The sequence below is a fragment of the Triturus cristatus genome, chromosome 3_2, assembly GCF_964204655.1.
Source record: "Triturus cristatus chromosome 3_2, aTriCri1.1, whole genome shotgun sequence".
In the NCBI taxonomy this organism is placed as follows: Eukaryota; Metazoa; Chordata; class Amphibia; order Caudata; family Salamandridae; genus Triturus; species Triturus cristatus.
In genome coordinates, this window is record NC_140584.1 from 907,463,023 (window position 1) to 907,487,976 (window position 24,954).

The 24,954-nt window shown below is 44.3% G+C and overlaps 1 protein-coding gene across 1 annotated transcript; it reads right to left on the minus strand.

Annotated features, from left to right (window-relative positions):
* Positions 1–19: 19 nt before the first annotated feature.
* MED20 (mediator complex subunit 20) lies at positions 20–24,064 on the minus strand. The gene is made up of 4 exons (XM_085649352.1): positions 23,968–24,064; positions 10,491–10,645; positions 3,237–3,490; positions 20–1,095 (listed from the first exon to the last, which is right to left on the minus strand). Exons 1-4 carry the CDS (start codon positions 23,979–23,981, stop codon positions 880–882), a joined length of 639 nt encoding a protein of 212 aa, XP_085505478.1. The 5' UTR covers positions 23,982–24,064; the 3' UTR covers positions 20–879.
* Positions 24,065–24,954: the final 890 nt, after the last annotated feature.

Genomic DNA, 24,954 nt, shown 5'->3' on the forward strand with positions numbered 1-24,954 from the left:
GAGAAAGTCCCAGGCAGCGTGAAATGGCTGATGCTATATTTTATTTTAACCAACATAATGTATAGTAACATTTTCACAAAAAAGGTAAACACCCACAAGTCACACAACGTACGATTCTACACTTCTTGGTGAGGAACCATAGAAATTCATCTGCTTGGATAACTATAACCAGCAGAATGAACTACTGAATGCTATGTAAGAGTAACTGCGAATAAGGTTTATTTGGAGATACTAAGCACATCCCTCAGACAACATGCCAGCCGAAGAAATTGGTCTTCCCTTCTCATCCTCGCTTTCAATTTCGCTAATTATTACAGTACCTTGTACTGTAAATACAAGTAAACGTCAAAACTAAATGTATCCCATAACTTGTTAAAGGCATCCTCAGACACTCATACCACTCTATTCTTGAATGCTCTGCAGCTGCTTCATCATGAATTAATACACGGTCATTAAAAAAAGAAAGTCCCATGTATTTAGCTGCAAATGAACAATTTTGCTGACGTCTCGGCTTACTCTAGTCTCCTTCTGAGGACACAGATTGGATCCCTCTTTCAATCAAACTGCCAAAAAAGAAAACCACTTCCACGAGTATATGGATTCTCAAACTAAATGGATAGAGCGCAAGAGAAAATGTGAGGCCGGGGAATATATACAGTATTGTACAAGACGTCTGTCTGCCTCTCATCCTTGTACAAAGACACTTATTGACTATCCTCAGCAGGCCATATATCCTTCCATTGTCTGCTGAAGAGAAGCCTGGTAGATCACGCAATACCAGAGACAGTCTCTTGTGAACTGCATCCGCTGATGCAGATTCTGACGAATATTCAAATGGTAGTGATACCTCCATTGAAGACAGAGTCCCCTTCCAGTGGATCATCTAATACCAGAGCCAGGACCTTGCTGCTGCTTGCGGATCTTGATGAGAAGTTCCATATACTGGACCATAGTGTCTGCTGGGCTGTAGACAGACTCATGCTTATTGCTGAATACAGAAGGGAGGCCAGGAGCATGGCTTCCCATAAAGCTTTGCATGAACTCCACCATTAGGTTCCAGCAATCGTTGACAATCACACAAGGGCAGTAGTCCACCTAGGAACAAGAATAGAAAAGTAAGCAAAGGGAGCACTATGTAGGATTCAACACACAAGGCAATACTAAGATGGCTCAAGAACAAGATCAAAGACTTTTCAAAAGAAATAAGCATAACTCCGCTATTAAAACAATTATCCAGAAAATCTGATACATATGCGTTTAAAATGTACACATTGCGGAATTGTAAGAATCTATAAAGTTAAGACCCTAGATAAGATGATATGCCGGGTTTCAAGCTGAGAATTATCCCTGTGGCGCAAATTTGCAATTCATTTAGGAGGTTGAGTTGGAGTTAGAAAATTGATCTATGCAGTAGCTTTCAATGCCCCTACTAGATGTGGAACAAAAATTATTAAATCTGTTCCTAATTCAAATCTAATTTTAGTTTTTTTTGGGCAGAAGTTACAAAAACTAAGGAGAAAATCATAGAATTTGTGGTATCTATGGAGATATTGCTGAACTGATCATATAATTACAAAACTGAAATCATTTGGCAGACAGGTTGGCTATGAATAAAGCAGAGGAAATATGCTATAATTTTACCTTAAAATGACCGTCGTGTAAATTGATGTATTATCTTGTCTATCTCAGACCCCCTACTTGCCACTGTTTAATTTACAATTGACTTGTTAAAAAGCTTGGGAATCTTAATAACTTTAGGAAAACAATGACTGAGATGTACTATCACTCCTCTGATTTAAAAGTAAATTTCCACTTTTTAGCCAGAGTTTAGATAATGATAAAAAGAAACCACCATCAGGATAGGCCATGTATATTCAGACAATAGTCGTAGATAGTACGCATTGGTATTTTTTGAAAGGTAATTCATTTTAACTGTCATATTGATGTCCATATCAACAATTTATTGAAAAGTATTTAATTGTATAATAGGAAAGGGAATTGTTCTAATAATGGCAAAAAAAATTGAGTTTGTTGGAAATGTCTGTATCTGAACAGGACAACAAAAACTGGCCAGCGCAAAACAGTTCAAACTGTGAATATCTACCTAGCAAATCACTAGGTTTTCAGTGTGTGACGTTTTTTTCACAAAATAATGAGTAGACTTGAACTTATACACAACCTGAACTCTCTTAAGCAAATTATTTCTGGGTGTTTATGGCACGGAGAAGTGAATGCATTTAAATCTTTTGAGGAAGCTAGTCTCAGAAGGGATGTTCACAAGCAGTGTCATCCATAGCCCTGTTCACAGGACTGTAGGGTTTGACCTGATAAACCTTCAATAATATATGTTGGTCCCCCTATTTATTCAACAGGACTCAAACCCGCACCTCCCAAAATATATAGTGTTGTTTAAAAGTACCAGTACTAAAAGCATGGAGTCATAAGGACAAAGAGACATATTTTCAGTCAGGGAATCGCCTGTTTTAATACATTTAAATTTGCTTTAGACCAGGTTAGGGTGTTGGAAACAGGAGGTCTCTAATACAATTTGTACTTAAAAACTACAGAAAACAAACAGGCAGATGTTTATCTAGGATAAATACAGAACCAAGAGCAAATCATGTTTCAAATTGCTCTCCAGAGCCCCCCTACTTACACATTGTATATACCCCTTCCACACGGTTAATGATCTTCTTTCTTACTATTTTCTCTGTACATCTACAGATATTATATGGCACCCCTTGCATATGCAGTGGTATTCTGTGGCCCATGTATATAGTTATTACTACATTAAAAATTCCTCAAGTACTCTTATTTATCCAGCAGTACAGGCAAAAACAGATTGTCTTGACCCCTATGATTAAATCAGTGGTACTGGCAGAATTATTTCCCATCATAACACCACACATACATATACTGCTGGTCGCATGACTTCACCACCACAATCTGTGCACAAATATTCCATCGGCCCATTTGATTATTCAGTAGTACCTCCCCAGATATTTCCTGTACCTTGGTGGTTACCTAATGGCCCCTCTACAGACACTCCTTGGCCCCTATTAGTTAACTAGCAGCATGCTACCAATATCTTGCCTTTGTGTCGTAGCTGTAGCACTACAGATATTTCCTGAGACTCCACTGATATGCAGCAAACTCTCCACAGATACCTCTTGTACCCCTCTGGTTAGCTTGCAAGCAGAAATCCTAGAGATATTCTTAAGACTATTTGACAGTACCTCAACAGATATTCCTCGGGCGCTGGGCCCCATGGCAACAGTTCCAATCTTTATCAGGAAGTCACAGTACTGATATCGGGTACCCCGGCTCTCAATTTTGTTGGCCTTAGAATTTTGGAAGAATCCCTTCAGCTTCACCATCAGTACATCAAAATTGGCATCTGCAATCAAGCAGGGCCCGTTTTCAAAGAGGGCATAGCAGCTGAGTGGGGCCTCGGAGCTATGCATCACGTGCATCAGTTTACCTTGCTGCCCTGGAATGATCAAGAACAAATATTAGACTGATGATATTTAGCATTTTATACATAGTCACACACGCCCGAGACTTTACTATTCAGCCAAGGCGCGGCTATGAACTCCAAGGTTGACACATTATTTGAATCATCTGTCAAATATGGCCCGGTTATAGATCCCCTACACAGCTGGCCAAACACAGGCTGAGAGTCATCTTATCAATTTGAGACAGTGAACGTGGCGGACTAACACATGAAGCTGGTGAGTTATGGGCAATAATCAGTCCTGTGAGACTTTTAAAATTATTAATTGGTTAGTGAGCTCCAAAAATGCTTTCACCACGAATGGACACACTCAAGTATCCCCCCACTATATATACACATATATTTTAAGACTTTATTAAAATCAATGTCCTAAGCTAGAGCAGAAAATGAGTATAGATGTAACTATAAAAAGAAAAACGATAGTGGCAATGAAAGCAATCAATATACAAATTCTTAAAAAGAATTTAAACATTGTGACGGTGTTTCAGAAGTTCATTGCACTGAAGGATGGACCTAGCCTTTTTTTAAAAAAAATTCCCAACCCCTCCCTTCTAGACACTTCCTAAACTGTCTTAGCACCAAAACAGTGGTTTCTTGAGGTGGCCTCTATCCTGCATATCTTAGCTGAAAAACAAGTCTTTACTTTTTTTCTAGACATTCCCTCTCTGTCTTTCCTATTTGTGGTGTTCCTGGCGAGCTGATAAGGCCAGGCAGAGAACTGATGGCCTTCACTGAAGACGTTTACAGCTCATTCGACAGGAACCAAATCTCCCAGGAAGTTGTATATTCCCCTCTGCCCAAGACAGGTCTGCACCAAGCTTAAATACACTTTTCTGAATATTTTACAAAAGGCAGTCTTCATGTTAAATGATATAAAATTCAAGAATTAGCATATTAAACTTGTTGCACCTAAACTAAATTCGACCATTCACTATAAATCATATTAATACATACATATGACTGATTGATTCAATATCAAACCATATAATAAAGCAAATGTTATACATGTGCAATCAATACTAAATGCAGAACGAGTTTATAAAAGAAAATGTGCACTCAAATCAATACATACATGAAATGCAATGGGGTTACACTAGCAGAAAAATTAAAACTTTACATCAAAGTGAGTAGCTATAAGTGAGTTATGATGGCTGTCCTTTAACTCAGGGTAGTGAGCCCGATTCCCTATAGTGGTGGCCCTACGTTCAAACTGACCAGGATGCTGCTGTTCTTCGTTCAACTCTCTGGTCAGCACTGACTAGGGTTCTGCTTCATTCATTTCCTCGTGGTGGGGCTCAAATGTAATGGACCAATATTAATTTGCCCCTTTTTGTCATTTTATTGGAAGCTTTATAGCGGGATGGCTAGCCTACTGTGGTCCTTCGTGGCTTTTGGATGGGAAGGACCTGGCTGTTGCACACTTGGATCTCTGCTGCAAGGGCGATTGAATGTGGGTGTTTTGCTTATAGAATGTAAAGATCTCTTAAATACTCAGGGGTGTGGAATTTAATAAAATATCTACTAGTCCAAGGGGCAGGTTGCTTCATAAATCTACTTGCCCTGTAACAAAATCCACTTGTCCCTTTGGTGCCATGTAATGCGGTGACAAATTATGACAGTAATCTCATTATATAAGAGCTCTGATATAGTCTATCTGATTATGCCAGGGCTCATTCCATAGTAGTGTTTGAATACTAGCAATCACCTATGTTGCCACGTTTCCGCAGATCTACATACTGGGGCTGAACGTAGTGGTAAGCAATAGTTCCAGGGGTGGAATGCCCTTTCGAGTCTGTGCAAACCTACTAATGAGCATGTTTTAAGGGTGTTCAACAACTCTTCTCTATCTTTTCCCCTACTTAGAAATGTTGGAAATCTACTCTTGACAATGTCAGACGTAAACCTTCCAGAGTTGGGAAAAAAGTGGTTGGAGTGAAAATGAACATGCAAAACCTCAGATTTTCGCATGAGCAAATCTACACATGCGTATTTGCTCATGCTAAAATGCAGTACACAAGCATTTTCTCGGGGTACTATTTCTTGCCTTACTTCTGTAAATTCTTGTGAATTCGCGAACGCTGTATAGTTGCACTTAATGCAAGAACACATACCATGGGTGCACTTTTGAGACTTTCTTTAATAATTGGGCTCCTAATTTGGTCTGACGTTAACCATGACCTTCTGTGTTTATTAAAATTATGTCTCTCTCTCTCTCTCCGAATCGGCTGACTTCACTGTGAGTGACAGCATTCTGCTCTTTCACAAGGAGCATATCTGCACACAAAGTAGTTTTGTTCAGTGCCAGTAAGTACTGTGCAGTGTGTGCTTTTTGGGACCAAAAACTATTTTTGCTTTTGCCAAAGTTTGTAATAATGGTGAGGGCCCGGCAGCTCCCACACCAATAAGGGTTTACAAAAACCATGCTAAAACAAGTCACACATTGACAAAACTAAAAAGCTGACCACCAGTTTCCCATAATCTTATTGAAACGGTTACACTGATTTTCATTATGAATATTTTTGGGAAATACTAGCATGCATCAACTCATTTTACTAAATGATGCTGCAAAGAAATGGTACCTGAAATTTGGCTGTGGTTTAGCAAAAACAAATTTCTGCTTTCATTTTTTATGATCATTTTATTTTGAAAGCAAATCAATCTTGCTTTCAAGCTGCTGCAAATATTTGCATCTATTTAGAGAGCATTCTGGGATCATTATACATAGCCTCATATGGAACCACTGTCAGTAGGGCAGTCAGAGCTTACAACATATACTTATAGCGCTCACCCTGATAATAAAGGCTTTCAATTAATGAACCATAAATACAAGTTTGAACAGCATTAGCATATGGACACCAATATTACCTTAACTGCAGACAGAGCCCTTCCCTGATCAATAATGTGGTACTGCAAACTGGCAGCCAAAGGGTTTGTGCTGCAGGGGGTTGGGCCTACTTGTCCCAAGGACAAAATATACATGAAAACGTGTTGCCCTTGACCCCAAACAATACATCTTGGGCGTCAGGCTACAGGAATTCCAAATCCGTGAATACTGCATGAAGTCTGGGTGCTTTGCTTGTAGAATGTAAAGATCTCTTAAATACTGCATGAAGTCTGATGTTCTACAGTAATTAATGCTTTACATTTTGTATTTTTATAGTAATTTGAAAAGGGATTTATTATGAATATCAATTCCTGCTTTGCATAGGCCTTCCGATTTCACAAAAGGCTGCACTTTAATGTTATGCAGATTTGCACAGCGCGCTTATCACCCGTGGGGTATGCAGACGCTGGAGTAGATGGGTAGGCCGTTCAAGCTCCTAACTTAATAGCCAGGTCTTCAGTTTCTTGCGGAACTCGACTAAGGATGGGGAGGTACTGATATGGTGTGGAAGGTCGTTCTAGAATTTGGCAGCAATGCAGGAGAAGGAGCATCCTCCTGATATGCTGATATGCTTCTGCGGATGTGGAGTATTTGCGCAAGGTGGAGTGTGGCTGAGCGCAGTTGCCTGGGGGGTTGGTGGAAGTTGAGGTACACAAGTCTGAAGCTGTGGAGGGCTTTGTATGCGTAGGTGAACAGATGGAATTGGCATTGCTTCAGGATTAGTAGCCAGTGTAGCTCTTCGAGGTGAGGTGTGATGTTTGCACTGCGGTGGATGTTGAGGAAGAGTTTGCCGGCGGCATTCTGGGTGGTCTGGAGTCTTTGTATGGGTTGATTTGTAATGTCGGCATACAGTGCTTTGCTGTAGTCTAGTCTGCTGGTGATGAGGGTCTGGGTGACGGTGCATTTGGTGTCAGTGTGGAGCCATTGGAATATTTTGAGAAGCATACGTAGGATGTTTGGCCATCGAGAGTCTGTTGTTCAAGATGATGCTGGTATTTTTGGTGTGGTCAGTGGAGGTGGGAGTGGTTCCCAGGTCTGTTGGCAACCAGGATGAGTCCCATGGACATCTCCTGTGCCCGAAGATCAGACCTTCTGTTTTATCAGTGTTGCGTTTTTGGCAGTTCTGCTTCATCCAGTTTACTATGTTTGCCATGCAGGTGGTGAAGTTGGTCCTGGTGGTGTGGTTGTTTTTTGTGAGAGAGAGGTGAGCTGGGTGTCATCTGCGAAGGAGACAATGTTGATTCAGTGGGATCTTATGATGTGAGCGAGTGGCACCATGTAGATGTTGAAGAGGGTAGGGCTGAGCGATGATCCTTGAGGGACTCCGCAGATGAGGTATTTGGGTTCGGAAGTGTACTGCAGGAGCCTGACTCATTAACTCCTGTCGGAGAGAAAAGAGGGCAGCCATCTCAGGGTGGGCCCATGTACCCTGGAGTTTTGTGATGAGGGTGCTGTGGGAGACGGTGTCAAAGGCTGGGGAAAGGTTGAGTAGTATGAGCGCTGCACTTTACCCTTTGCCCATGATGGTCCAGATGTTGTCAGATGCTGAGATGAGAGTGGTTTCTGTGCTGTGAGATGTCTAGTAGGTTGTGTTATTCAAGATGGTTGTAAAGTTGTTTGTCAATAACTTTCTCCACGAGTGAGAGGAGTCTGTAGTAGCTGAACTGTTTTGGGACTGCCGTGTTTTTTTTTTTTTTAGGATAGCTGTGATTTCTGCATGTTTCCAGTTGTCTGGGAAGATTTCACGTTGGATGGAGGTGATGAGGTGGGAGCTGATTAGAGTCCCTCCTAGGTTTAGATATAGTGGGGCAAGGGTCGGTGGTGGCCTCAGAGTGGATTGATCTCATAATTTCAGAACTGTCTTCTGGGTGACTGGTTTCCAGTTTTTGATTTGGTGGTCTGATTTAGTGGTTGTGGGCAGCTGGTTGATGAGTTCTTGTGTCTTGCATTTGAGGTCGAAGTTACTGTAGATCTTGAGGATTTTGTTGTGAACGAAATCGGAGAGGTTGTTTCAGAGTTTTTACGAAGGGGTGGTGGAGTTGGTGGCCGCTGGCAGGTTGGAGAATTCTTTTCTGATGTTAAAGATATCTTTGCTGTTGTTGGAACTGTTTTCCAGTCTGAAAGGTAGGCCTGTTTTTTTAGCCTCGTTGAGCTGGGTGTGATATTTCCTGAGCTTACACTTCTGTTCCTTATAGTAGTGTCGCAGCTGATTCGCCATTTTCTCACCAGCTTCTGCAGTGGAGTTTGGAGTTTACAAGGTCTTCGGTGTAGCAGCTGGCTCATGGGTAGATTCTGGAGTGTCTGTTCTTCAGGAAAGCTAGAGTGTCTGCGCCAGGAGGGACGCACTTGTTGCAGGCTCCGATGTTGGCATGCCGGTCACTGATGAGGTTTGGTTGGTGGGCATTGTGGGTGCTGGTGCAGTCTGTGTCCTTAATCTTGTTCCAGCTAGGTGCAAGTGATGAAGCCCTTGAGGATGGCGCTAAGTTGTCCTCCAGGCTTGTTCGCTCTGTCCTGGCAGGAGATCTTGTAGCCCGGTGGAATGACTGTGGCGATGGCGGACATGTCAGGAAGAGGATGTCCAGGGAGTGCATATCGATGATGTCTCTGATCTCATGGAGTGTTTGCCGAGAGATCTGGTGTTGAGGAGCATGCATCACAGATGGGAAGAGGCATGTGTGGTGAGTTGGTGAATGGGAAAGGACAGTGAATACATGAGAAAGGTTCCTTCTTACCATGGAATGAGGCGAGGCATGGAAGCAGCTGTCGTGGCGGCACCCGGTGTGGAGTGCATGTAGAAGGGAGTCTGTGTAGCAGCGGCTTTCAGTCATATCAGGGTCCGTGGCACTGGTTGCGCTCCAGGCACGGATGGGGGCAGAGGGGCTTGCGCAACCATTAAGTAGGTCCTCGGAGGGGATGTGGGGAGCGTGGATGGCGGGACAAGGGAAGAGCGGAGCGCAGGAGGTGGAAGAAAGCACAAGGGAGATGCAGGTAAGGAGCGGGGGAAGGAGGGAACCCCCTACGCTTTCCCACCTCCAGTCTCCCCCTGCTCCTGGAGGGGCGGAAAGCATGGAGAGAACCAGAGGAGCAAAGAAAAAGTCGGCACAAGGAAAATTGGCACAAAGAAAGTCTGGAGAGTGGAAAGCGGGCACAAGGAGGCACTTACAGAGTGGAAAACGGGCACAAAGAGAGAGGAGAGGGGAACTCTGGCACAGAGAAACACAAAGCAAGCGTGGAGAATTGAAAACAGGTACAAGGAAGAAGGCAGAAGAGTGAGAGTGAATAGATCAAAAAGAAGGGCATAGGACTGAAGGGCAAGAGGGAGGAGCAGAGAGCGATAGCAGAGGTGCGCAAGAATGAAGCGAGGCCTCAAAGCAGCGCGGCTGGGCCAGAAAGGCCATTAGACTGGTCGGAGGACCAGTCCAGGTAAATGGAAGCTAGGGTCTTGGCACCTGCTCAATAGGGTCATGCAGCGGCTTTCATTAAGTGGGGCCTTCAGTGGGTGGAGCACTTTGGAGCTAGAGAAGGGCGGAATGCAGGAGGAAGGAGAGAACATGCAAGTGAGATGCAGCTAAGGAGCGGGGGGAGGTGGAAGCAGGGCGTGGGAGAAACTAGAGCGAAAGGTGCAAAGGAAAAGTCGGCACAAGGTAAACGGTCAAAAAGAGCCACAAAGGAAGAGTGAAAATTAGGCACAACGACGGATTGGAAAACGGGCACAACGAGAGTGGAAAAAGGGCACAGAGAGGAAAAAAGAGTGAATGGAGAACAGGCACAAAGACCAAAGAGAAAAAGTGAAAATGAGAAAGAGAAGGGAACAGGAGTGAAGGGTGAGAGGAAGAGAGAAGGAGCGCAAGAACAAGGCAGGGCCTCAAGCTAGCAAGGCCAGGTCCGAAAGGGCCTTAGAAAAGTCAGAGGAGCAGTACAGGTAAAGGAGGAGCTTGGACCTAGGCACCCTTTATAATAAATAGATCTAACAGTAAACACATGCAATGAATCTTTCATACGTGTGTATTTCTGCAAGGCACTACCAGGACAGATATAGATACCCTGAATTCAATCTATGCACTTGACAGAACAGCCATTGCTGTTCCTTACCTTGGTTCCCCATGGTGGGTGCCGATGTATGGTATGTTTCACAATCCACGTAAAAGGTGCCCTGTTTCTCAGCTCCAAGTAGTTCCAACTTTCTGGTAAGTATCTCCACGGTCTGTTGAACACTCTTCCCCTCGGCCACTGGCATCTGACAAACACTGGCACGATAAAAACATATTTTACAAAAAACTGGCTAAAGAGAGGATCTTATGCACAAAAGCCTCATTATAGAGATCATGCACGTTGATGACAACATAAACATGTCACTTATACCCCTTGCTCATTTAGTACTACTAAGGATCCAATTTACAAACGTTCTTCTGTGTTATAATCCAATCAATCAAGACATTTGTAAAGCGCGCTACTCACCCGTGAGGGTCTCAAGGCGCTGGGGGGCTGCTGCTACTGCTCGAACATCCAGGTCTTGAGTAGCCTCCTGAAGGTCAGTAGGTCTTCGGTCTGCCGTAGGAGGATGGGGAGGGTGTTCCAGGACTTGGCGGCGAGGTAGGAGAATGATCTGCCGCCGGTGGTCCCTCTCCGGATGCGGGGGGCGAGGTCGGCGGAGCGTAGCTGGCGGTTCGTGGTGTAGAATGTGAGTCGTTTGTTGAGGTATGCTGGTCCGGTGTTGTGGAGTGCTTTGTGTGCGTGGGTGAGGAGCTTGAAGGTGATCCTCTTGTTGACGGGAAGCCAGTGCAGGTCTCTCAGGTGGGGTGTGATGTGGCTGTAGAGAGGGATGTCGAGGATCAGGTGTGCAGAGGCGTTCTGTATGCGTTGCAGTTGTTTCAGCAGTTTGGCCGGGGCTCCCGCGTAGAGGGCGTTTCCGTAGTCCAGTCTGCTGCTGACGAGGGCCTGGGTGACCGTTCTTCTAGTGTCGGTGGGGATCCACCTGTAGATCTTTCGGATCATGCGGAGGGTGTTGAAACAGGAGGATGAGATAGCGTTGACTTGCTTGGTTATGGAGAGCTTTGAACCGAGGATGAATCCCAGGTTGCATGCGTGGTCGGTGGGTGTTGGTGCTGCTCCCAGGGCGGTCGACCACCAGGAGTTGTCCCAGGCAGAGGGGGTGGAGCCGAGGATGAGGACCTCCGTCTTGTCCGAGTTCAGCTTTAGGCGGCTGTTCTTCATCCATTCGGCGACGGCTTTCATTCCTTCGTGGCGGTTGGTTTTGGTAGTAGGGGAGGGTCCTTTGTGAGCGAGAGGATCAGTTGAGTGTCGTCGGCGTAAGAGATGATGTTGAGGTTGTGCAGTCTGGCGACGTGGGTGAGCAGGGCCATGTAGATGTTGAACAACGTCGGGCTGAGGGAGGATCCTTGGGGAAAGCCGCAGATGATCTTGGTGACTTCGGATCGAAAGGGGGGGAGGCGGACGCACTGCGTTCTGCCAGAGTGGAAGGATGTGGTCCAGTCCAGTGCTTTGCCTCGGATTCCTGCGTCGTGGAGGCGAGTGCGTAGGGTGCGGTGGAAGACTGTGTCGAAAGCGGCTGATAGGTCCAGGAGGATGAGGGCCGCGGTCTCGCCGTTGTCCAGCAGGGCCCTGATGTCATTGGTGGCGGCGATGAGGGCAGTTTCGGTGCTGTAGTTGCTGCGGAACCCGGACTGGGACGGGTCCAGGATGCTGTTCTCCTCGAGGTAGCGGGTCAGCTGTTTGTTGACAGTTTCTCGATGACCTTCGCCGGGGCCAAAAGTACTTGCGGTCCTTGGGGTCTGCTTTGGGTTTCTTGAGCAGGGCGTTGATCTCGGCGTGCTTCCAGCTCTCCGGGAAGGTCGCGGTCTCAAAGAAGAGGTTGATGGCTTTGCGGAGGAGGGGTGCGATGGTGGCACTGGCTTTGTTGAAGATGTGGTGAGGGCACAAGTCTGATGGGGAGCTGGAGTGGATGGTGCTCAAGATTTTGATGGTGTCGTCGTTGTTGATGTTGGTCCAGGTGAGTAGGGGGTCGCCGTGGGTGGTGGCTGTGGAGTCTAAGGTGTCGTTGGCTGCCGTGGTAGACTGGTTGTCGAAGCTGTCGTGGATATCTGCTATCTTGCGGTGGAAGAAGGAGGCCAGGGAGTTGTACAGGTCTTGCGAAGGTGGGATGTCGTTGGTGCTGGAGCTGGGGTTGGAGAGTTCCTTCACAATGTTGAAGAGCTCTTTGCTGTTGTGTGCATTGTTGTCGAGGCGGTCCTTGAAGGAGGTCTTTTTGGCGGATCTGATGAGGTGGTGATGTTGGCGCATGGTGTTCTTGAGGGCTGCTTGGTTTTCTGGTGTCAGTTCGAGCGAGGGTGGTGTATAGCTGGTCTTCGGTGATTTAGCTCCAGCAGCGGCGGGGGATCTGTTGGGTGCGGTGGTGCGTGGTAGACTTCTCGAAGGTGAAGTTGATGCAGCGACGATCGGTCCAGTGGAGTTCGGTGGTGTGGCTGAAGGAGACGTGGGAGCTTGCGAAGAAGATGGGATCAAACGTGTGTCCAGTGGAGTGGGTGGGTTTGTACTGTATAAAACGTAGCCCAAAAAACAGGCTCCAATGACACACTCACAAGGCTTTAAGTTACGAATAATGAAGCAAAGCCATTTGTGGCAAACTCACTTGTACAATAAGGCTCGGACATCATCTATTTGATCATTTCAAGGAGTAACTTTCAGTAACTACTCAGAGACAAATCTCTGTGACACCTCATTTGGTCATCACTTACGGACTGCTTTTTAAATCTGTTGTAAATGCTCTAATTTTACTCAACATTGAGCCCTATGTATACCAAATGTTATCCCATTGAGGGACTTTCATGGGAAATTTGTCTAGCTGGAAGTGTTGGGGTGCCCAATCAAACAATTGGGAGTCAGACAGTATGATCTAAAGTTCGAAAGGTCTGGCTCCCAGTGAGCTAATTAAGGATGATAGATTCAACACAGATCTGTGACTGGCTGGACTGTTCCCATGAGGAACAGGGTCAAGACTGATTTGCATATGGCTGGGCCTGAACTGGGGTGGCGAAGTGAGCTAAAGAACGATGTGACTGGGAGTGAGTATCTGAACAGTTTCAGCGCTCAGTCCATCATACCTTGTGTTTGCTTTGTTCGCCATATGTTTGCAGGGTATGCCCAGATGTGGGTCCCTTGCTCACTTTTCCACTGGATTCAAGCTAGCCTGGCTGATAAGGGGCACTACCCCAAAACCAGTCCCGGGGTGCTTGTTTTCAGTCCAGAGAAGACCTGGCTTGGCAGTTCGGGCTGGACTGTTCCCATGAGGAACAGGGTCAAGACTGATTTGCATATGGCTGGGTCTGAACTGGGGTGGCGAAGTGAGCTAAAGAATGATGGTGGATTTAACCCAGATCTATGACTGGGAGCGAGTGTCTGAAAAGCTTCAGTGCTCTATTCAGCTCCTTGTGTTTGCTTAGTTCACCCTATGTTGGCAGGGTATGCCCAGACGTAGGTCCCTTACTCACTTTGCCACTGGATTAAAGCTAGCCTGGCTGATGAGGGGTTGCCCCGAAACCGGTCCCAGGATGCTTGTTTCCGGTCCAGGGAAGACCTGGCTAGGCAATTCAGGCTGGACTGTTCCCATGAGGAACAGGGTCAAGGCTGATTTGCATATGTATGACTTTTAACTGGGGTGGGAAGTCAGCTAAAGAACGATGATGGATTCAACCCAAATCTGTGACTGGGAGTATCTGAAAAGTTTCAGTGCTCCGTCCATCATCTCTTTGTGTTTGCTTTGTTCCCACTAGACAATAGCTGAAATTGTGGATAACCTTTTTCATTCAATGACTTGGAAATGAATCTCTGTGAATCTTCTCAAAACCCTAGAAACCCAAAAGAATCTACTAATCAAATGAATAGCACACCTGTAAAATGTTTTAGAAGTGCTTTCAGGGACTATTTTTGGTGGTATCAGGGTGGGAGTGAGAAGGTGTCCAGTGAAGAAACAGTTACTAGAGTCTAGTGGCTGGTGGGCTCTAGGTTGAAAACAGTGGCTGGAAAAGGTTCCAGTATACCATAGGAGTCTTTTAACAGATTTTCAAGGGGTATGCAAGTCAGCATCTGCTGTCATGATTTTCCACTGGTGGGACATCCATGGGTTAGGAGTACACACAACGGGTAGCGGATGATTCAGTGCTCTGCTGGCTACTGGCCAGGGCAATTGGGTGTTACTCTGGGATTCAAACCACAATGTCTCCAGAACTGCTACACCTAGGTCGATGATTCTAGTGGGTCTGAAATAAGGATGGCTTAGTCCAGTCAACCAGATGGGACCCCAGGCCAGGTATCAAAGTCCAGATTTCTTAGGTCCTTGGAGTCGGCTTGAGAGCTACGTAGAAGTATCCGTATCCCACTCGTATGAGTACGAGTCAAGGATTAGACAAGCTCAGCATTCTTGACTGCGAAGAAAACAGAGTTGCTTATTGATCTAGATGTATCCGGATTTGCTGCATGGGGCAGTGAGTCCTTTCAATTAAACAGGCCTTGGCTGTCATTGGGACATCAGGTCACTTCCTACTAATGGGTGCACTCCAACTCCTCATGCAGGCATTTACATTCTTCCTTCTCTCCAAAGGTCCTACAGCAATGTGGTCCTGCAGGATTACCAAACGTAGGCTCAGTCTGGGAGGAGCATGGCAATATCACAGCAGTTCCAGTCCTGGTTCTTCCATGTTCTTCTATCCGGTGTTGATGTACAGGACCTCCCTAGTCATATCAGATCACATTTATCTTTACCTGGTGGCCAGGATTCTTGGGCACTTCTAATCCTAAGGTAGCCTATTCTCAGTGTGATGTCTACCTGTCATAGACATGCGCCTGTGATGCTGTTCCAGAGAAATGCTTACGCTGGCTGAGGTAGATGGAGAATGGATCCAGACAGAGGCCATTTTGCATTGAGTTGACTGTCAGGAACAGGAAAGGGGTGGGTTCTGCTATTGCAGAGGAACTCTGCTACATCAAAAGGAAGACCTGGCTACCTCCTCCAATTCGCCTGTCATTCCTAATTTTGGTAAGGGGGACAAGTGATGTGTACAAGGTGGCTAGCACATCCCAATGGTAACATTAGCACTGCACAATGGAGACCACCATTTTGTGAAGAACAAACAAATGGCGCCCAATCACCATTACATGCCCAGAGTAGACACACACACACAACTCAACATTGCATTCTTCATGCAAATCCTAGACACAATGGAGGTAAACAATATCATTTATGGAAGATTTTTTTAAACATAACACTTATACCTGGTCGGCAATCAATCCATAGAGATTCAGGTAACAAGGCCTGTATTCCTAACTATGAATCAAACTGACACCACTGTCAATTGCTAAATAGTATAGCGGATGGGAAAGCAGTCGCCCTTGCGGGAAGGAGCGCACTTTGGGTACCTATTGACAACTGAGCCCAGCTCTTAATTCAATCTGGTGAACAGGAGACCCTGCATGTGCTTGTCACTGAGGGAAACATTCACAGGTCGGGTGTTGTGAAAAGTTCACTCGCAGAGTGAACATACTCTGCCTTGCATAATTCACAATACGGGTATGAATGTTTAAATGTGAACTATCCAGAATAATATAGTAAAGACACTAGCTCCTGCTTTGTGAAAATGGCTGAGATTATAGTTCCACCTAACCCTTAAAGCTCTCTGGTTGGAATGTTACTTTAAATTTTTTTTTAAATAATGAATGACATTTGTTGAACCAGAGAGAAATCAGGAAATGAAGCAATCGTTTGACAAATTGAAAACACAGGTGATGGACCTTTTTTGGTAGAAGCCTTCTTGCTCTCGATGAAAGATGCCACCAAAAGACTGTAATTACTGACATGCAACTAAGCACAAAGAACTCCGACTGATGAATGACAGATCCAAAGCAAAATTAGAAAATTGGGAAAATAGGAATCAGAACAACAACCTTAGATTTATCAGAACTCCTGAGGGCTCAATGGTGATACAACACCCAAAGCACTTCCTCCTCACTTTGCTGAAAGACATCATCCTCAAATCAGACAGAATTCTGACAGACAGATGCAGGTGGCCCATTGATTCCATTCTTTTACAATAGAAAATGTAAATGTTAGTGTTAGCAAGTATGAATCCCTTCCACTTATGATAGAATATTTTCGCCTTAGTGAGGAAAGTAGTTTAATAAAAAGCCAAGGGTCTCTCTTATTTTGTCAGAACTGATATCTCAAGAGAGAGACTCAGGAGACTGGGCGAAAGGCTGAGGAGTATAGGGCAGTGTATGGATTCTGTTAATGTATTACAAGTCACTACCAATATCGAATTGGTAGGCCAATTCAAAGTTATGTTAAGAAACCAGATGAGCCTGTTCTTATCAGTTTAAAATGTGACAGAATTCTCTTCACTGAAAATGAAAAGGAACTGTTAGATTTGGCTGGCTTTTCTATATTGCTGATAAGAGGTCTGGAGCCAAGTTGAAGGAATCTTATATGCACCCAAAGACTGGGAGGATCCCTCCAGAAGTGTGGTGTTGCATGTGGGTATCCAGGAAGGACAGAGACCACTCAGAGGAGAGTCAAGCTGAATGACTGCCATATATGCCTCATTTGGAGATACTACCCGAGGGTATGGGGGTAAGGGAGAGGATGTTGCATGGTGGTAGGTAATAAGGGCTGGTTATAAACCACTTCATGGAGTTGATACTTTGCAACTTATAGGAATAAATCCCAAAGTAGAATTAGGGAGTGTTTATTTTAGGGGAAAGCAAACAAAAGGCGAGCACCTTGCCAGTCAAAGAACATGACTTACTAATCTATATTTTAGGAAAGTCTTTACAAAAAAGAAAAATACCCTGTTGATATTTCACTCTCTACATCTAAATCAGCTTCGGATTGTTGATTTGAGGGATATTGTTTGCTCAAGGTAAAAAACTGCAGTCAATGAAAAGGAGTGAAGGATCTGGGCTAGGCAACATTTGTTTACAAGTACACAAGGCTCTGGGTGACCTGCCGCCTCCCCTTTTTTGTGCATCTTTAATTTCATGATAGATCATCCCCTCCTAGTTCATACCGAAATGACAATTTTAAGCTTTGTGATAAGATCTTGGCAAACAGATTTCATCCTGTAACACTGTGTAATTAATTTGTAAGTCAGAAGGGGTTTGTCCTTAGGCGATTTATCAATGCTCAAGCACAGAGCACTGTTGGGGACTGATCATGCCACCATGCACAACAACCTACTTATTTTATTCAGGATTAATTAAGAGGAAAGAAAAATACATTTGACAGCGTTTGCTAATAGTTCAGTTACAGGAAATCCAAATAGTTTTGATATTAAGTAATGGCCAAATTTCTAAACCATTCTCAATCATTTGTGAGGTATCATTTTAATCATATAACTGCTCTATCTCCCCTGATAGATACTTTCGTCTTCTCTGATTCTTCCTCTTCACTATCCTGCCCACGCCCTCCAGTGCTTTGAGGCGGCCTTATGGCTGCATTAGGCTTTTTACAAGCTGTCAGAATAAAATGTCCAAATGTCTTCCCAATGTTTTATGGAACCATTAGCAGAATCCCGGATACGTGCACTAGAGATCTATCTACTCTTTCTCAAGAGGGTCTTTTATTATAAGAATTCTCATATAATACTTATGATTGATTGCAGATTTTGTAAAGCGCGTGGTATCTTCAAGACGTGATAGTAGGAATATACAAGTTTTAAATTGTTTCCTGATATCCTGATATACAAATGATTTTGAATAAGAAAGCGTATGAGGTTGTTTTTTGCAAAAGCAAGCAGGCAGGTTGGTTAAAAGAAGAGAGAAAATTGGGATCACTCCTCGAACATGGTTACGAGCCCTCATTTGTTGTTGCGAGAGTAGGAAGGTGGGATGGGTAGGCTGGACATCAACTAATACCCCAGTCAGAAACCCAAGGACTGAGGGGTGGGACAAATAAGGTAATTAACTGCATTATCTCCGGTAGCTGCATGATTTATTCCCAACTCCCAGCCCGGGAATTGTGTCAGGAGCAGAAGGTGATGGTGAAAGACACTTGCCAGGCAATAGGTATGTGTACAAGTCGGAACCAGACTCAATAACTAACTGTAACTGTAACTCTGACTTTAACTCTCTCCCTGGCACATATTTTACAAAAAATATACTGTATCCATGGGTAGCTCTTAAATCACAGAAACACATGCTCTCCGATTACTTCCAGTCCTCCTTATAGTTGTTGGCATATACATAGGATCAAACACTTCAACACATAGGAACTATCTCAAAGCACGCACATGCAAAGATAGACAAAATAGATCCTGGTGCATGTACGTACACCAATGCCCATTTTCCGGTTGATTCAGTCTTCTCAGTGTGGCATCATTGCTTAATTGCCTGATAACGTGCAAGGGAGAGGAATCAAAAATGCCCAATATTGGGAGCGGAGGACCTGCTGAGCCAAAAGCATCTGCAGGCAGAGGTATAATGAGGCATGGTGGGAAGAAATAAGGCGACTTGGGGACAGAAGCATGCCAAAGCGCAGCCTGGAACGGTGACACTCAAGCTGGCGAAAGGGGATACGGTGGATAGACAAAAGCGAAACTGTGGACTAAAGTGGTGGAAAAGAAGTCCAGAGTTAAATCATTCCTAAGGACTCTAAATCGAATGCTGCATGATTTTTTAATGAAGCATCTCATAATATTTTTTAGCCCAGATTTATGGGATTATGTTGCCTCCTCAGGGCTAGATCAAAGTGAAAGTTATCACAAAAGCAAACTATAGGGACAGACTTAATACAAACTGTGTACCCTGAAGAAAATGTGCTTTTCTTTTGTAACACGTTACATAAACTTCTGCATAGAGTTTGAGACTTAATTAAAAAGTGAGCAAAACGTAGTTGCTATAACAGAACTCATTATTATTTACAGAGAGATAAGTCACACGGTGAAGAGCGAAGTTGCCATTGGAGTCTTGAGCAGGATTACAATTAGTACTGCGGGTGGAAAGATGGACTTTGCACATCTTAGTACATGCATTTGGAGGTATGATTTAATGGATAAAATCTGCTTCACAAGATTGATAAATGTAAAATTATATTAAAATGTAAATAAAAGACATGAGATAGGTTTCCTTACCCAGTTTCCTGTGAGCACATTTGCGTGATGAAGAAATAGTGACGGTCCCAAAATGCATGTATATAACTATTGTGTAAGAGGCTTATGATTATAATGTATTTATTGAACATAGTCAAATAAATTTTGAACATTGCAAAATGGAAATCAAGAAATAAAAGGACGTTGATTCAGTAAAGGTGTGCACAGTTTATAGTTTTCACTTGAATGGAGTTTGATTTTTCTGACCAGGTCTAACTGGGACAACGGGAGATGATAGCAATGAGTTCAGACTGGACAGAACGTAATGCAGGAGGCTGAGAAAACGCAGCTGACCTGTTGCAACAGATACGAGGCAGGTTTGGTTGGACCGGGACTTCTGTCCTGGCAAGGAGCGATGGGAGGAGGGCAAGGATTGGAAGTTCCCTTCCTTTTGAAAGGTTTTATGGGGACAGTAGGGCAACGGTCTTCCAAGTTTTCCACATGAACTACTTAATTTACTGGTCTAACCACATTGCAATAAATGTATGCAAATGAGGTTTTATAGCTACCTGCCTCTCCTATATGAACTGCCTAATAAACCTCACAAGTCACCTCAATATCACTCATCTGTATTAAGCAACTCAGGCTTCCACCAAACATTTCTTTCCTACTACTGTCACCACCCAAAACAGACACCCAACATCAACACAGCCACTACATTATAGAAAACCAAGACCACTTGCATCCAACACACCTCTGATAGCATATTCGACACTCATCAGCATTTTGTGTGTGTTCTTCCAAGTGGCCATTGCACTATATCATGACCTAAGGCATGATCGTTTACATCACAGGAGTACCAAGTAAACATACCAGAAAGATTTAGAGTAATGTGCATCAAAACAGCACAGTGCAAAGGCATACAGTGAGCACTGGGTGCTGAGCATTAGGTAAGAACTGGAGATACAATCCAGGCGCGAAAACGATATGGATTAGGAGAGCTCACATCTTGTATACAAACTGCTTTAACCACTGGCAGAAACTTCCAAGAATACCCAGCGAATCCTGTGGCTCAGGAACGAATAAGCCACCATGCAGTTTAGCAAACATTCTAATTAAGTGTGCCTGCAGCTGTGATGTTTGATTCGTTGTCAGCTACAAAGACTATACCCATGTGTTGTTTCTTAAGGCTGGAAACATTCTTTACTTAGTCTTTACTAGATGAAAGTGGTCTGATTTAAGAAAAGTAAAGTTTGTATGATTTCCTTTGTATTGGCAGGACATTGCAGCAGAACGCAAATTTCTTTACAGTAAAAAATCGTTCCAGACTCATGTCCATTGAAGCCAGGTGGGTCACAAACGTTTGTCGTTCTAAGAATTGGGCTGTGGCTCCAAAAACTTTGGGACGAACTAGTCTGGACAATTTGTTAAGACAAGCTATGTATCAAAACTGGTTTTATTTTGGTTCCCAGAACACCTTCCTCCTCAGGATCGTCTGTCACAGAAATAGTTCATGTCACTCTCTTGAACAGATACCTGGCCATAGTAATACCTTACTTCATCTCCAGTCTCAAAGTGGTGCAAAATACGTCAAGCAAGTCTGCCTCACAATGGTTGTATGCAGCTTATTTACGCTTGTGGCGCAGAGCCCTAATGGATCTACAGAGAAAGGCCCTCACTCGACAATGCTCAAACACCTTACCACGTAAATACATAATAATAATCCACATTTGTAAAGCACAAACAATCACCCATAAGGGTCTCTAGGCGCTGGGGGCCGTCAGGAAGATTAAGCAAGCTATTGCCCACAGTCACATGGTGCTGGGCTAATCTGGCGCCGGGGATCGTACCGTGATCCCCAGATTTCGGAGTCAGTCGCTCTGGCCGCAGCGCCACACCTCTTCCCATGAGCATTGGTCTGGCAAGCAAACCACATCATGAGCTAGATGTACTCTGGAACTACCCGACTGGGAGTAGGGAGACTGACTAGGGTTACAGTGATAGGTTGTGTAGATTCCAGAGGGGTGCTGCCTGCAATAAAGACTCAGTGAATTAGGTTAAGGACACACATTTCAAACTTCACTTCGTTAATGGTATATTTGTACAGAAAAATGTGTTTGGCAGAGAGGACTGATTGAATGCCATATGTGCAAGGGGTTCATGAGAAATGTGTTATAATGCTATACAAGTCAAGTATCAAACAGGTTATTGGGTCTGCATTTGGGTCATGCAGTAGATTTTCTTTACAAATATACCATTAACGAAGTGAAGTTTGAAATTTGTGTCCTTTAACCTAATTCACTGAGAACGTCACTAGAATGCTCGGATTCCATTGTCTTTTTGATCCATGGCTGTATCTGTGAAGAAGTCAGCGTCTGACTAACAAATCCACTATCCCTGGCAAACGAGATGAAAACATTTTGAGGGATGTGCAAATATTGCACAGCCCCAGCCTGGAAATGCAGGAACGAGTAGACAAAACATCCAGCCTCCTCCTACACCAGAGGTCTTCAAACTTTTTGATGCAGAGACCCCCTTGTCAAACTTTTTATGGGGCAAGGAGCCGCTTGTGACAACAATTTCTAGAACCTGGTACTCCTCATCATCAACAACTATTTACAACCATAAAAGCCTCTAATTCCCAAAGCAAACAATTTTTACAGTGGGGAAATAATATTAAACAGTGTTTAGTAAACCAAACTTCAGTGAGCGAGGGGGCGTGGTCATAGGTGTAGCTAAAGACAAAGGGCCTCATTTATGAGGAATTGGCGTAGGGCAGTGTTGCAAGTCTTCTTGCAGTGCTGCCCTATGCCAATGTGAAAGGGCATGAATGCACCGGATTTATGAAATATGGTGCATTCCTGTCCTTTTCCCTTGCGTTGACGCACAAATTGTTGCCAAACAGCAACATAGGCATGATTGTTTTTGTACAGAAAAGGGCACCTTCCTTCACAAAAATAATCCTTAGAGGTGTTTTCTATAAGAGTTGCAGAATGTAGCACACATGGAAAGAGGAAAAAACGAGGAGAAATGAAAACATTTCTCCACGTTACGGCTCCACTGAGGAGGCGTCCGTTTTTGGAGCTGCCCAAGGTTTATGTGATTTTGTAGATATGGGGCAGAATCAAAAATCACTTGTGTGTTTTTAGTTCTACCCATTCCACTGGGTCTATAAAACCTAGGCACTTGCGTACATACAGAAAGTTAGGTGTTGGAAGTACTGGGTACTGTCAAGATGCAACACTGTAAAGTCCGCGCCACACATTAGCGTATGCGCTCCAAGTTGGCTCAGGAAGTTACGCAATCACCATAAACATTTGCTATAATCTGCAAGTCTCAAGCTGTAAACCCGATACTTCTAAGCTTCCCATCTGTCAGAGGATGGTAAACTGAGTACTAGTGCGATACCAATTACAAATTATGAGCTATACAAATGTCAAATGGCAGCAACTAGTTTACTGAATATTAGTATATCTTGTTAACAGCTGTTAAAAACAGCAGGAAAGAGGTATGAAGCGCTATGTAAAAACAAACCGCTAAACGTGAGCTTCATGGTTAAGCATACTGCATCAACCCTGTGGGAAGGATTGATTCCTAACACCTCTCCCCAAACGTTCAGAATGTGCCCTTTAGTCCTCGTCATTTATTGCATCTTCTCCTCCCTGACCGTCAGATGTACAGCTTCTGCAGACGGTTGGCGGTGTAGTTAAGCAGGAAACGTATACACGTTGGTACGAGGAGAGCTGGTTTGATTCCCAGCTTTCCCACTTTATCAAATTGTATGATTGCGAAAACACTATTTTGCAAGATTTTCAAACGGACTACTTGTAGAGCAATATTGTGCATTGCTAAATGTGTGCAGCCTTTGCACTGCAAATAATTCCATAATTATTTTCTTTCCAAAGAAAATGTGCCAACTCCAGTTGCTCCACTGGGAAGGTTAGGACTGAGAGGTTAAGTAGACTCTCGAGGCTTGAGGGTGCAGCCAGCAATGAGATCTGGGGAGCAATTATATGGCAATACGACAGTGAGGTCTACCGTGGCTTGTTATTGGCCGTGGGAATTGCTTCGAATGCCAGCCTCTATATTCTACTAAATTCTGTGCATTCTGGAGACACGCAAATAATCGAATAATGAAACTGGGGTTTCGCGCGCACGTCGTCCCCATCTCATCACGCCTGATCCGCTCACCACTTACAAAATATCCAAATGCAGTAAAGCGGTATAAAAACGCCAGCCTGGTTTAACACCGTCTTCGACGTCCCCTCTCTCTGTTGTGTTTTTACACTTTCTTGTCCATTCCTTCGTCCAGCGCGCTGCACCACACTAGGACCTACAAAATGCACCACCATCACTTAACAACTTAACAAGATACACGAACTTTGATAAGAGCCCACTGGCGTTCTCTCAATCATAAAAAGTAAGTAAAGGTTCATTAACGACAGCCATCATTATTGGCCCACGCAGAGTCCTACCAGGTCACCCCCATCGCTGCATCCACGAACCCTTTTCAGCACAAACCACATTTACAGGAACAAGCGATTGGATGGGATAGAAACCAACGGAAGCACACGACAAATGAGCCCTAACCTCCACAAAATAAGACCGAAACAAGCCTGTCCCGAATAACGAGCAAAGAGGTACAAAAGTGAATGTTGCCACGGCCAATGTGGCATACACTTGTGGCCCATAAATTAATTGCTCATACCGTAATTAGTTCTCCTTGACATTTTTCACTCATTTGCATTTTCTCTCGCTGCATTCTTTTTGCCGTTTATATTGTGTGTCCATCTTGCATTTCCACCCTCTTTTTAAGTCTCGCCTGAGCTAGCTCAAGCGAGACCTTTAGAAAGTGGGTTTTTAAAGTGCTACCAGAGAGGGTTTTGCTGGCCTGAAGCTTGCGTGCACGTGCATGTGAACGTGCAAAGGACATCTGGCTTTTGGAATGGCTCATTAAGCCTTACAGTGCCAGAACCATGCCCCTCCACCCACTCTCTCTGCTCTCACTCCCCCTCTAACGGTCACTGGGGATTGGCCGCCCCTCCTCTTGTGGCAAAAAGCCAAGTAGTCTTTGTAGCTTGTGTGCAGTCACAAGCCGTCCCTTCTCTGCCCACTCCCTGCTTCTATCAGTCTCTCCCTCCCCCTGTCTCAGCCTCTCTCCTCTTGTGGCTCTCTTTTTTTCCGGAGTATTCTTCCTTCCTGTCTGTCTCACCGCATCCATCCCGCAGTCTGTCTCATGTTTTGTCTAATCAGTTATTCTTTCTCCTCTCTGTCTCTCCCTCTTCCTCCGTCCCACTGTCTTCCACTGATTTGCCCTCACTCAGACTTTCTTACCCAACACTCTTTTTTCCCCCTCTGTACTCTAATGCCGCTCCCTCCTTCAGCCTCTTTCTTCCCCGTCCCACGTCTGCCTCATTCCCCGTTTCTCTTCTCTCGACTCTATCTTACGGATTCGACGCCCC